Source organism: Melozone crissalis, unplaced genomic scaffold (assembly GCF_028551555.1).
Source record: "Melozone crissalis strain CALT ecotype California unplaced genomic scaffold, PUWL_Pcris_2 ptg000014l_1, whole genome shotgun sequence".
Taxonomy (NCBI): domain Eukaryota; kingdom Metazoa; phylum Chordata; class Aves; order Passeriformes; family Passerellidae; genus Melozone; species Melozone crissalis.
This window is the reverse complement of record NW_026535792.1, coordinates 10,918,572-10,933,130: the sequence shown is the minus strand read 5'-3', so window position 1 is coordinate 10,933,130 and position 14,559 is coordinate 10,918,572. Positions and strand designations below refer to the sequence as shown.

General features: G+C 42.2%; 1 protein-coding gene across 8 annotated transcripts in view; it reads left to right on the top strand.

The window, feature by feature from the left end:
* SEMA6D (semaphorin 6D) overlaps positions 1-4,198 on the top strand; it is a 245,704-nt gene extending 241,506 nt beyond the window's left edge. For all 8 annotated transcript variants that reach the window (XM_054272734.1, XM_054272741.1, XM_054272738.1 and 5 more), the window contains one exon: positions 516-4,198. In XM_054272734.1, the coding sequence (XP_054128709.1) occupies positions 516-1,819 (1,304 nt within the window). In that variant the 3' untranslated portion in view covers positions 1,820-4,198. The remainder of the gene's footprint in view (positions 1-515) is intronic.
* The last annotated feature ends 10,361 nt before the right edge of the window (positions 4,199-14,559 follow it).

The window sequence follows — 14,559 nt, the reverse complement described above, 5'->3', positions numbered from 1 at the left end:
ATATATGTTATACATTTTTACACAACATTTGCATAATCCTGTCTCTCCTTTGATACTGATTTATGAGTTGAGCAGGAAAGTGAGAGAGAAATCCATCCATGAGTTATTAATTGCTGTCTGGCCCAGTAGGACCTTCTAACCTCAATTTTCCAGCAGAAATCATTAATGTTAATAACATAAGGCCCCTATTTGTGAGCCTTAAAGGAAATTTGGGGACAGGCTAAACAAAACATAATATAAGGAGAGAAACTGCGACAAGCATTCCTCATTATCAGAGAAGATGGACAGTCTTCATTTAGCCTTGTCAGTGCACACACAGTCATTTTATAATTTTTATAAAATTGTTTGCATTCACCAGTGGAGTAGATTGCAGGATCCTACTGAGTTACAGCAACACCACATCCAGAGCACTTAAAAACACTTAATAGACACTTCCATGAGGAAGGGTGCCTTCTTCTGAAATGTGTCAGTATGAAATACCTGTGGATTTATGATATCCTGCCTGTCTTTTGCAGGTGTGAGGTGGGAAGTACAATCAGGAGAGTCCAACCAAATGGTGCATATGAATGTGCTAATCACTTGTGTCTTTGCCGCGTTTGTCCTGGGAGCCTTTATTGCGGGAGTGGCCGTTTACTGTTACCGGGATATATTTGTGCGGAAATCCAGGAAAATACACAAAGATGCGGAATCGGCTCAGTCCTGCACTGACTCCAGCGGGAGCTTTGCCAAACTGAATGGGCTGTTTGACAGCCCTGTCAAGGAGTATCAGCAGAACATTGATTCACCCAAACTGTACACAAACCTGCTGACCAGCAGGAAGGAGTTGCCTCCAAACGGCGATACCAAGTCCATGATGATGGACCACAGGGGACAGCCTCCAGAATTAGCTGCACTTCCAACTCCTGAATCTACTCCAGTTCTCCAACAAAAGACTCTGCAGGCTATGAAGAGTCAGTCGGACAAAGCGCACGGTAACCTCAACACTTCAAGAAAGGAAACCCCCCTAAAAAGCCCTCAGTTTTTTCCTTCTAGTCCTCCACCCCACTCTCCTCTAAGTCATGGACATATTCCCAGTGCTATTGTTCTTCCCAATGCTACCCATGACTACAACACATCTTTCTCAAATTCTAATGCGCACAAGGCGGACAAAAAGATGCAACATATTGATCATCCACTTACAAAATCATCCAGCAAAAGAGACCACAGGAGATCTGTTGATTCCAGGAACACCCTGAACGATTTTCTGAAACACTTAAATGAAACTACTAATAATCCCAAAGCAATTATGGGAGATATTCAAGTGGCCCACCAGACTTTAATGCTGGATCCAATGGGCAATATGTCTGAGATCCCACCTAAGGTTCCCAACAGGGAGGCGTCTTTATACTCTCCTCCATCAACTCTGCCAAGAAACAGTCCCACAAAACGAGTGGATGTTCCCACCACTCCTGGAGTACCAATGACCTCTTTGGAAAGGCAGAGGGGTTATCACAAAAATTCTTCACAGAGGCACTCAATATCTGCCCTTCCTAAAAACTTGAACTCACCAAATGGTGTTTTGTTATCCAGACAGCCAAGTATTAATCGTGGGGGGTACATGGCTCCCACGGCAGGCACTAAGATGGACTACATGCAAGGGACGCCTGTCAGCGTTCACCTCCAGCCTTCCTTGTCCAGGCAAAGCAGCTACACGAGCAATGGTACCCTGCCTCGCACAGGAGTAAAGAGGACACCCTCCCTAAAACCTGACGTGCCACCAAAACCCTCATTCGTCCCTCAGACGACACCAGTCAGACCACTGAACAAATACAGCTACTAGGACATGTCTGTGCTGAAATGAGTGTGGCACTGACCTGTACAGGTTCTGAAATGATGTTGTGGTAGACACATAAGGCAGAGACTTGCTTGTTAGTAAGGAGAACAAAGTGGCCAAAGAAACTGTCTTTACTTGAGCAACATCTGTGTCTTGCCACATGTAGCTGTAGCAAGACTTCATGTACTTGCTACAAGCAAACACAAAAAAACAAAGGAAAGTGCTGGTCATTACATTTCTTTTGTTTGGAGCTAAGGAGACATGTAGCACAATGGGGTGGGGGCTAGATTACTGTTCTAAATAGCTAAACAGCAGTTGTTGGGAAAAAATCAGTAAGCAAATACTTGAAAAATGGGTTCCATTTTAGACTGCCATTAAGTGTGGTCATTCCCATTAAATGTGAACATTTTACTATGTATGCATTCACCTTGCCTCTTGCACAAATGTCAGAAAATGGTAATGTCTCAATGAATAGCTGGGTTAATAATCAATTTGCTGGAATTAAGTCTCTGGCCCAACTGTAGCATTATTTTTTTCTCTCCATGTGTGTGGCATTTTGTTTTTGCCACAGATAAAGCTGTGCGTGTGTGTGGATGTGTGTGTACTGTACACACTAGGATGTACTTAGATTCCCATTGCATCTCTTATGCTATGGAATTGTTTACATTGAGCATGACTGAACAAACAGATGACTCTGCCTTCTGCAGCCCACTGGGCTCAGCTGGAGCCAGCTACGGATGAACTGCGCATCTCTGACAGCCTTCTGAGGGGAACGCCTGCATCAAAGAGCCACCCAGTCAAAGAGTGCAGATATGGTTAATTCTTCATAACTCTGTTATGCTGCTATTGATTCAGAGCTGTGCATTTCAAATCTAGTGTTTTGGGCTGGAACGGGGGAGTTTTGCTGTGTTTCCACAGTGCCTCCATCCAATACCTGGCCACTGTGAACTCGAGCCCCTGTACTTCTCACTGAGGGCAGCTAATTGTCAGTTCACTTGGCAAACTTGGCCAGTGTAACTGGAGAAGGTCACGTTTTTGTTGCATTTAATAACGCCCTACACGCTGATAGACTCTTGTCAATAAAAAAGGAGAAACATTAATTGGCCTGGCAGAAGCAGTCTGTGAAAACTCAACAGTAGTGCAATCAATTTGTTTTTGTTGTGTAAAGTAAGATTTGTTTTTTTCCAAAGTCATGCAGGTAATGACAATATTCTGTAAATATTATGTGTGAGTTTACCTGAATCTGTGCATTTTGTGCCTTATTCATGCAAATGATAAAAGTACTAAAAAAAATTAAATCTGTCAAGTGTTCTCACTATAGCACATATCTCCCGAGTGCCAGTTGTAAAACCTCTCAACAGCACCCAAAAAAAAAAAAAAGATAAAACACAAGAATAATTAATGGTAACTAAAGGCAGCCTACAATCCAAGAAGACAGCAGCATTAAATCACCTTACCATGATAAACATTCCACTCCAGCTCTCTGAAGGATCAAACAGTTATAATGTGAAATCAAATGAGGTTTCTAGGGTAATGGAACACCTGCTAAAGTTGTGTAAGCTATTTAGTAGGGTTTACAGTATCCACTTGCAGCTGATGTTCAACCCAGATGGCTATTTTAGCTTGCAAACTACATGCTACCACATTGTTTATTGAACATAACTATAGAAATAACCATGGCAGAGGAATATTCATGAATTAGTGGGACAAATAACTGCACCGCGTTTCAGAGACGGTGGAGATTTGTATTATGTGTTCAAAGGGGAGAAAAGGTTAGTCACTAAAAACTGGATCTCTGTTACAGAACAAAGAATAAAGGATAGAAGTAGTCATTTTTTTCTTGTAAGGCTGTAAGGGACATTTATTTCCTGAGACCTCTGGATCCAAAAATCAATGATTTTTCTTCCTAAACACTTCTGTCTTGCAACTAAAACACTACAGATTAATAACTATTAAAATGTACTCTGTTGTCAGAAGACACAAACTGATCTGAATTCACTTTACAAATATTAATACAGACTTGTGTGACCCGGAAGATAAATGTATGTGAACCCTGATAACCTCCTGTAACATTGTGCTGCCTTGTAGATGGTAATGTGAGTTCTCTCAGTATTTATGTTGAAATTTCTAACATTCAACCTAGTCCTTATTCTGTTAATTTAATAATAAAAGATGCTTTATCCATTTGTGCAAAGGTAAACGCAGATTGTATCTTTTTTAATGGTACGGCATAAAAAAAGTAACCCTTAAATGAAGCTGCTCTATTACTATAGAGTACTTTAACATGTATAGATATCTTGTAAACTTGTATTGTGGATGTGTAAATAATACGTTCTTTGGGTTTTTAACACCGCATGTAAAGTCAAAATAAAATATTCCCATGTACTGAGTGCGTAATTTCGTTATTGGTGCAGATGTGCTGTGGGATTACTGTGGGGGAAGTCTCTGTTTGCCTGCAGCAGCTCTGCGGGGAGGACACAGAGCCCTTGGCCGCTGCCTGGCTGCAGGACTTGAAAAGGCTGGGGTGCCACACCAGGGTCCTGTGTGTCCTCTTCAGCCACTCTGAGCTCTGTGTCCCTGGGGCAGAGTCAGGGTCTGTCAGTGACCTCTGGACCCCTGAGGTAAATACAAAAATCAGAGTAACCAGCATGTGGTGGCAGAGCTCAGTACAGAGTCAAGGCTGCCCACAGAACACCAACACCATGCACTGAAGCTGATCCCTGGGGCTCCATCCAGGTTCCAGCTGGGCTCTAGTTCCTGCAAACCTTTCTTATTAAGGTCAAAAAAATACCAATTTTGTGCAAATATATACAGTTCTGAAAGGAGGTGGTGTGTTCCTTCTACAATGTAGATTACCAAAGACAGAGCTAATTCCTGACCAAATTAATTGCTAACTCACATAGCAGGACATTCCTAAATACTTATTAATGCTTAATAATTAAAACTCACATTTCAGGCAGACAGTTAAAGCCCAACAGAAAAATAGATGCTGTATATTTAGTATGTGCCAAGATCCCACACAATTTTAAAATAATCAAGGTAATTTAGTATCAGAAAACAAATATAACATTCTTTTAATTAAAAGTTAATTTTAGATAGTGGATAAAAACGATATTTTTACAAGATTATGCTGTCAAGGTATTAATAATTTGAAATTGCTGTGCATGTTATAACACTATAACAGCACCTAGTTGTATCTTACCAAAAAAATCAGAAGGAAAAAGAAATACGGTGCTTAAAAAGTTCCAAAGCTATAATGGCTCAATATATATTTTCTAGTACCACAGAAAAAACTCTCTTTTTTATATTAGCATGGGGTTTTCTTCATTGGATGTCTTCTTATATGAAATGAAGCATCAAACACACACAGCTCTCACAACATGCTGCTTTCCCACTTTAAAATCAGCTATGCCTTTGGCACCAGTGTCAGCAGTGTGGCTAAAGGCTTTCCCTCTGGAGGGGCTGTACCTGCCTGAGTCATCTTCAGCCAGGCATTAAAGGTCATCATGAGAAAATTACAAATAGCTGTTTTAGTGCATCTGCAGCACAAATCCTGGGATAATTTTTGTTCAGAAAATGTCTCTATTTTATCTAAAATATGTCAAGTGACCATTTTCTGGGGTTCCATGGTTTGGTCTGTATTGAACCAGCCTTCCCTTAACCAGTGCTGTGCTGGCTGGATGGGTGCAGCCAGACCATCATCTCCCAGCATGCTCTGTTGGGCTACATGGTGCATGCAAATACCATGTTTTATTTATTTATTTTTATTTTTAAATACCTGAAAATAAATATTTAGAATTTGTTAGAAAAATACATACAAGAAAACTCTCCCTTGGCTAAGAGAGATGGCTTGTATCCAATGACAATGCCAAAGCAGCCACCTACAGCAGCCCCATTCTGAAAAGGAACTTCAGCAATGAGGAAAAGTTTAGCAAGAAAAGAGAGTTTTTCTCCTCCAATGCTTTCCTGGGTCAGCCAGTTGGTTTTAAGCATCCTAGGGTCTCTCTTGAGGAACAATCCAAAGCCACAGGTGATAAAGGAGCACTTGAAGGGTGCTTGATGTGCCTGGGGTCACCCCAGCAAGGGGAGGTCCCAGCACTGAGGGATGTGGGGCAGGGCAGCTGTGGACACGGGAGGGAAGAGGAGAGGCTCCTGCTCAGCTCTGGCTTGCTTTGGGTTTTGTAGAAAAAAATAGTTTTGAACAGAACACAGACAAAACACCAAAGGGCTGCAGGACCGTGCTAGTGAGATGATTGCTAGAAAACCAATTTGTAAAGCTGTGAGCAGTTATCTCTATGACTGCACTGCCAGAACAAACCTATGGCCTTTTAAATTGGGGTCTTAAAGTAATCACAGTAGTTAGAAAAATCAGGATGCCTCTGTCTTAGTCCTGTCTTGCTAATGACTCACTCTGTGACCCTGGGAAGATTATGCAGGGTTTATGCAGTAAATGGCTCCTCAGAATGCAGTGGGTTTAGTGCAGTTGGTGTGTTCTGTGCTGTTTTCTTCTAATGCTTCCTTCTTTCTCTGTCCTTTTGAGCACTAGCAAGGACATCTCGCAGGTAAATAAAGGGAAAGAGAAATACCTTCCCGTGTGGGAAAGGTTAGTATTTGCAGGAGTAGGGAAGAGTTGGTTGGTATTTCCCCAGGTGTCTATTAATTTCATGGCATGGAAAAATATTTTTTAAAAATTGATCACAACAAAATACCTCATAAATGCAGCATCTGGACTTCAGCTGGGATGTGCAAGCTTTTCATATAAAAAGTACTACCAGGAGACCAACATGCCAAGACTGCATTTGTTGTTCAAATGTCATCACATCACAGTATGAAAGAGCAAGAAAGCAAAGGATTTGGGAGAAAAAAAAACCCACACATTAAATATTTAATTAGATTCAGCTTTGCTTAGAGAAGTAGAGATTCTCACCTTTTTATTCAACCCTGCTAAAGTTCAGCTGGTGTGAGGGCCTGACTCTGGTCCAGCCATTGCTGCCTGCTTGCAAACATTTTCACTGGCATATTGCATTGGCCTGACACACATCTGAAATTATAATGTCCCAAACTCTCCACTGAGAAACTGTTTCCACTCTGCCTGAAACAAAATTTATTGGAAGTTCTGATTTTATTAGTGCATTCTGAATTCATCTGAGGGCCTGATTTATGGTCTCCTCACTTGCTTTTCTCCTACAGTCACTAATAACTTTTCTGAGCTCTTCTTATTAAAATTGTAACTAGATCCCAGCCTGTGTCCTACAGTGAAGGCTGCTGACCAGAGCAGAGGTGTCAGAGGGTCCCCATGTTTAGGTAAGGATTGAGAATTCCTTGGGCTGCAATGGTGGCACTGCATCCTCCCTACCAGACTGGTGCCTCTGCCCTTTGTCAGCCAGAAAGAGTGTTGCTTAAGCTCCTGTAATGCTTTAAGGGTAGGGGAGGAGAAGAAAATCTACCACATTGACAAGCTGTCCTGACCATTTACAGCATTGATCCTCATTTGTCAACATACAAGGAATTTTATGACAGAAAACCTTAATGGTCAAAAAAATAAATCCCAACCGCCAAACTGACCTGCACACATCTTGCTGTCCTTGTTTTGAGAATGAGAAGCTGTTTTCCAGGGCAGAGACTTACTGAACTGTACAAAAATGAGGAAAGAATACCAGTTCTCAGTGGAGGCCCTTCTGCAGGATCATACCTGGCTCTAATAGCTGGTTTGTAAATTTTTCCAGTAGCTGACCTTAGCCATTGGCAGAGGCAGTCCATGAGCTCAGTGGTTTGCTTCTGCAGCAGTACTGACAGCCTCTAACATATGTCTGTTCCTGCACAGAAATGGACAGCTGCCTAGTAAGAGAAGAAAGGTGGCAACTGGCTTTTAATTTGGGTCACTTCAAGCACAGGGTTATTTCTAAAATCTTTGATTTACAATACTGGCCTCACATGAGGAAAAAAATAATCAGAAGCGGATCAGAGCAGATGAATCATAAAAGCAATGCTTAAGCTAGCTGCACCTTCCTTTTCTGTGCACTGAATATCCATGTGATTACTCTGATTTCCTCAGGAATACAGGCTGGTAAATTAACAGCCTGAGATGTTTTTTTTGTTAGAGACTAATAGCAAATTTTTATGATCAGGCTGTGCTGCATAACTATGAATGGCCATTTAGTCACAGGTTATTGTGCCTGGCTAACAATTAGGTGAGAGAGAAGCACTTCCAATATTAATGTGGCATGTGAGAATTGATTTCTGTGAAAGCTTGTGCATGCAGCTCTGACATTCAGTGTCTGTCACTGCTGCTGGGGTGACATCCTGTCTCCATCCAGGGAGATGGCAGAGCTGCATGGGCCAGGCCTTCCCCCTCACTCACTCAGCTGTCCCCAGCAAATGTTAAAGAGGTGTGAGCAAGGCCAAAGGAAAATGGGAGGCACATCTGCAGGAAAGCATCTGCAGCCCCCCACATCATCTCTGGCCACAAGTGTTTGATAGGGACCAAGGCTTCAGTGTAAGAAAAATGTCTCTGTAGGAATCACCTGCTTTTTCTGGTCATTGGAGAGTTTTCCAGCAGGTGCCATCATGGGAACTGAACAGGCTTGCTTGGGCCAGCTGACATTTTGTGTGTGGAGTCCTCTTGCCATCCCTGGACCTCAGTGTGTGTGGCTGCAAGTCTGCTTTTAAATTCACAAGCAAATCCCATAAAATATTGGACTCAACTGGGGCATAAGGTGCCAAATGCTGAGCTCCCAGGCACAAGAGAAAATTCAGGTGAAGGTACCCAGAGAGCTCATTGAGACTGCTGGGAGGCCACTCCTGCTGCTAACAGAAGCAGAAGAAGGTGTCTTGAGTTTGTTTCACTTCTTCTGGTAAGTCAGGCACATCTAAATATCAAAATCACAAAATCGCAGAATGATTGAGGTTGGATTGGACCTAAGATCATCTGTTTCAAGCCCCCCTGCTTAAGCAGGGCCACCTGGAGCCACTCAAGCATTCAGGAAATCACTGACCTGAGCTAGGACCCTGGACTGAGTGACAGTAAAAATGATTATTCATCCTTAAAACCCTTCCAAAAAGAACTTTCCGATTAGGTGGGTCTTCTAGCAGACAGGTGAAGTCTTCCTTCTACGCAGACTGAGGGGAGTTTAGATATCCAACTACTCTTTTTATTGCAGCACTTACTTCTCTTTGACAAGCATAGAGTGCACATCTCAAACAGTCCTCCTCTGTTCAGATCCCAGAGGATCTCTGCTGCTCCTAATGCACAGCGTACGGTTCTCCGCGCGAGCCTTTCATCTGAAATGACATCACGATCAAAGGCAAGGTTATACAGAGTGCAACACACTGAGAAAGTCATGTGATATTTCAGAGCTGCTTCATTACTGGGACGACAGTTCAGAAAGTACTTGAAAATGACATTTTACTATACATGATATGTTCCATATTACAAGCATTCCTTGCCAGTCCCTGCTGCTTCAGTTAAACTGTAGTACTGGGTAAAAGACTGGATTTGCTCTTCCACAGGAACCAAACTCCAGGTAGAATTGCTCCCCATACTCTGAGGGAGGGGATATGTCTCAAAAGGCCCCAACTACAAAAGGTATTCTAGACCAAGAGGAACAGAATATCACATAGGACACAAAGCAAGATCAGTTGTCAAAAACATACTTTTTGTCACATTTCAGATGAAAACCATTTAGAAACCTGTCATCTCACCTTGATGGCAGGAGGGAGGAGAAAATGTTTGCCCTGAAACTGGTTGACAGAATGGACAGCTTTATGATGTTGGCTTCTAATACAATCTTGCACAAATGCCACCCAGCTAACAATCAGCAGTTTCTATCTAAACCCAGTACTGGAGCCTTTATACTCCTCCTTGTGTTCTCTGAAACACAGTCTAACTTGCTTTGCACAGAACAATAACTAACCTGTCATGAAGCAGCACTTTACCATTTTAGTAGTTTGTTTTTTCACCAAGTCCTTCCAATGATGGCTTCTCTCCTGAACTGCTGCTTTGTAGGATACTCCAGCCCCACTTCCCTCTGCAAAGTGCAGTCAGGATCAGAGAAGCTCAGCTTCAAAATGGCAGACTGCACCTTTGTTATGTCCCAGTCTCACCCCCAAGCTTGTCACAGCATGAATGACAAGGCAGAACCTTCTCCAGGATGGTTCCCTATTAAGTCCTTCCTATCTAGCATGGGCTCCTCCATCTCATCAGTGTAACTCAGGTATTGACATTTGTCTCTGTGAAAATTTCCCCAGAACTCCATCAAACACCCATAAGTAGCTTGTCCATAACAGAGTCAGGGAGAGCAGTGGGACAACAGACCCAAACAAGGGGTCTGAAAGCAAATCTGGAAAACTGACAGAAACCAGCCTAGGATCCATGTCTAAATGCCACTCATGCCTTTGAAAATCCCCTCAGCTGTTAGGCCTATTTAATCCTTGCTCTCTGCTCAGACATTACCAAAGACGCCAGCTCTGATGTGTAACATTCACCCTGTAGACATGGGGAAGACCCATGGCATCACTGGACAACACACCAAATCCTCTAATCCCAGCTCTACAGACACTGACTAGCTAATGCCTCCTGATGACAACAGAATTCCAACCAATAACCACAGACTTACAAAGTCCCTAATACCTTTTTTAAGAATTTCTCTACTATCCAGGGTTACAGAATCTGTTTCCATTTTGGGGGCTGCTGTCCTCACTGAGTTTTTCTGCTGTTATGGTTGTTGTTTGAAAAGAAAGCAATTCTGGAATACTAATAAGTCTATGTGAATTTTTTTCCCCCTAAGATTATTACAAACATTGACATTAAATGTACTAGCCTGAACTCAGTTTCTGTCTGATTTAATAAATTTATGCCAGCCAACCAGCAATTTTTTTTAATTAACCCTGGAGGTTAAATGGAAGTTTACTAAAATGAGAATATGTTAAATGAATAATTTCTCTTGCCTTCTTTCACGAAGTCTCTCTCTTGCCCCAATAATCAGTTCAGCTGCAAAGAGATCAATAAGGTCTTTCAATTCAATGAGTAGAAGGCATACATTAAAATGTTGGTAACAAACCTGATATACTGGAGAAGATATTTCAGCTTTTATGGGGTTTTTGGACACTAAATCTATCTGCTAAAAATTCTTGAGAAAAGGTTACTGCCCATACACTAATATTGCCAAATGGCATAATTTGTTAGCAGTGCTTGGGAAGATATCCTGGCATTTATCCGTAAACACAAGTCTTGTCTGTTAAATCCTCATTACAGAAGAAAGCACACTTTTAATCTTCAAGCAAAAAACAGCTTCAGAAGCCAACCATTGTTGGCTCTTCCTATGCCATAAATGATCACAGCAGGTTATCCTTTCCTAGACTGTAAACTCCCAGTTGAATTCAGCCCTTCCCATGAAGCAGACTGCCACCTAACAGCTCACCAGGCACGGTGTGTGCAGCCCAACACCCTGCACACACCCCCTTGTCACTGCTGTTAGGGACACAGGAGCTGGGTATTGCTCACCCTAGGAGTGGTCACTCACAACAGTTCAGTGCAGGTCATGCTTGTGAGCTAAGATTAAATTTACCATGGTTTAGTGTCAGTCTCACTGAAGGACATTGAACAGTATAAAACCCTTCAGTTGTATCCCCTTTTGGGCTGTAATTATACCAATAGCTTTAGATCATTAAATGTACCCATCATCATACTTCTATCGATCTCAAGTCAAACGTGCAGGCTCCCAGAGAGAAGGAGTGAGTTTTTAAGAGAGTTGAACTGGAACAAGGACTCAATGACAGCATCCATGCAGAGCAGCAGAGCTGAGCTGTGCAGCTCCCAGCAGAGCAGCCAGCGTGTTTACATCCACTGCAGGAGGATGCGTTCTCAGAATTTCATGCCGCAGAATCCTCTGCGTGGATTGAAATCCTCAGAGACACAGAAGTCTTGGTTTATTCCTGTGATACTTCAGTAGAACAGAAATCACCTGGCAGATGCTTCTAGTCATGTTTGGCAGGAATTTACTAACACTGGTTCAGTTCTCATCACAGTCTTGTGTTCTCCTCAGTGGCCCCATTTAGTTCTTGTTAAGTAAACACAACTAGCACTCAGGAAAGTGCTCAAAGTAAAGCGCTTTATATGAGGTGCCTGACTGAAATAAGCATTTCAATTAGATTCATTAAGTAAGTTATTACTTGCTAATTGAATAGCAACAGACTGCTAAGGATCACTTACTGAGGTCTAATAAGTATGTAAGAGTGAAATCTACTCTTCATGTAATTCCATCAGCAATAAACTAGTATAATTAGCTTCTTACTAACAAACTTAAATTGTGGGGAATGTTGAGGCAGATAATTGGCACTTAGGAAGATACCTATAGCAAGTTAGTGGGGTATCAATTAACATACTTATGAAATGTCAGTTTAAACTCTGAACAAATAATTTATACCAATGGGCTTGGGTACTTACTTAAAAGCTATTTAAATGCTTAAAGTTTCATGTTCAGAAAAAAAAATTAAAATAAGTCCTCTCACTGCTCTTTTAAAAAAATTATTGCATATGCTTCATTTCCAGGTGCATAACCTATGAATTACCTTCAATACCCATCAGTAAGGACTCTGGGGGTGCTGGCTATAAATCCTCACATGTGAGTGGTTGAAGAACCTGTTTTCCCAGGCTGCTGTCTGCTCAGGAGCATGCTTGCCTTTCACTCCTCACTCTCTCACACCATCTGAAGCCTATTTAGCAATCTATTTTCACAAAATTGTGCTTCCAAAGGAGTATTAATCATCTGAGAAAGAGCTAATTCCTGCTCCCTGCACTTTCAGACTCAACCATCACAAGACCTCACTCTAGTTTGATAAAATTAGGGTTCACACCCCATGATTGTGAAGTGTCATTTTATTACATAGAGAATCTGAGGCACCAAAGCAGCAACTTTTGTCCAGAGATGACATGGAAAGACCTCATGGGATCAATTCCTTCCCCAGGAGCTAGTAGATAAAACACCTTTCTATGTCATTTGGACCAATCAACCTGAGTGAGGGAACAACACAAACATACTAATTGGTCAGGAGAAGCAGTAACAGAAGCAAGATTCGTGCTGCTAGTCCTGGGAGCTTACCATAGCTCCATCTTTTCCTAAAGATATTCTCCAGATGTTCTGGAAATTCTTTGTCTTCATGTTAGAAACTGAAATCTGTCTGCTCCCTGACTTAATATGCAGCTTGGCTGAAGGAAATGAAGCATTTTGCAATGGCACAGTGTGGATGGAGCACTTCTGTTTGCATGCAAAGCCTGAGCCCTCAAACCCAACAGAGGCCTTGGGAGGAAGGCAAAAATTCCCATTTCAGGGAGCAAGGGCAGCTGGTGGTGGCAGAGGTGTTGGGCTGGAGCCTCAGTGCAGGTGTTTGCCTGCAGTGAAGGTGGGGGCAGAGGCACCAGAGGAGGTGGGAGGATGCCAGGGCAGGAGAGCTGGGGACAGCACACAAGAGTCCCCAGCTGGGCACACCAGGGTGTGGAGCAGACACGGTGCAAGGGAAGGGGAATACAGGGCTGCAGTCTGAGCTGGGTGAGGACAGGAGGGCCAGGAAGCAGGAAGTTATTGGCAAGGGTAGTAGTACTTGCCATTTAAAGGGTATATGTGCAAACCAATTTTAGAAACTTCTATTTTAAATTGGGTTCACCCCTCCCCCTTCCCCACATACAGAAACACACACTGATCCATCATCCATTTAAAAAATTGTCAGCATATCCCTGTCAGCTAGCTGTGATTTTTTTTTTCAGCTATGCCAGCAAAAGCCCTAATGTAGACACAGATATAATATGAGCAAAAGGGGGGGAAAAAACTTTATTTTTGCCAATACAGCTTCTTTTGCTCAGGCAACTGATACAAGGTATATTTTTGCAGATTTTTTTTTTTCTAGTGTAAGCTTCTGCACTCTGAGTGATTGCACTGTCAGTGCAGCTCTGCACTAGGTTCAAAAAAGGTGTCCACAAGACCTTAAATTGTGTTGGGGAAAGGACAGGACCCAGCGCTGTGAAATCCTGTCAGTGCCTGGAGCTCATAGGCATGGATGCAATAAAAATACAAAATAATACAGAATTTCAAGCCCTCCATTCCCAAACTCCAGAGTAACGGCAGTCAAATTTTCCTCACTTCCCAACCTTCCCAAGAAGCAGCTTCAACCCAGTGCAGCACTGCAGGTAATCAGTGTCTTCTTAGAGTAAATTACATCCTAAAAACTTAGAGCTGCTTCACTGTCCAGAAGCTGAGAAGTATGAGAAGAACTTTTCTGTTCTGTATGAATGGAACAAAACTTGAGCATCTGGGGGAAAGGCAATCTCAAATTATAAATAATGCAGAAACTCCAACATACCTTTTAAAGCCTCAGTCCCCTTATAATTTAATGTTTGAAATGCTATGCTATTCCTTTGGAAGCTTTTCTCTCTCCACTGCTGATGATGGTCCATCTTCTTAGACACTTGAATAATGTCTCTCTTCCTCTAGTAACACCTTTTTTGACTGCTGCTCATGCATAGTAATGCTAATAATCTTGCAGCTTTCAGCAACATTTTTCTTCCTTTAAATGAAAGCCTGGTTTTATGCAGGCTTTGTTCAGTACCTTGTCTCCTGCAAGCCCCTTTCACTGCACAGGATACCTGTGTACATACAAATGTCTATTTACTGCTGCCCATTATGAGCTGTTCATGTTCCATTTAGCAGCACGCAGGAGAATGGGACTAATTGATTACCTATATTGTATCAATT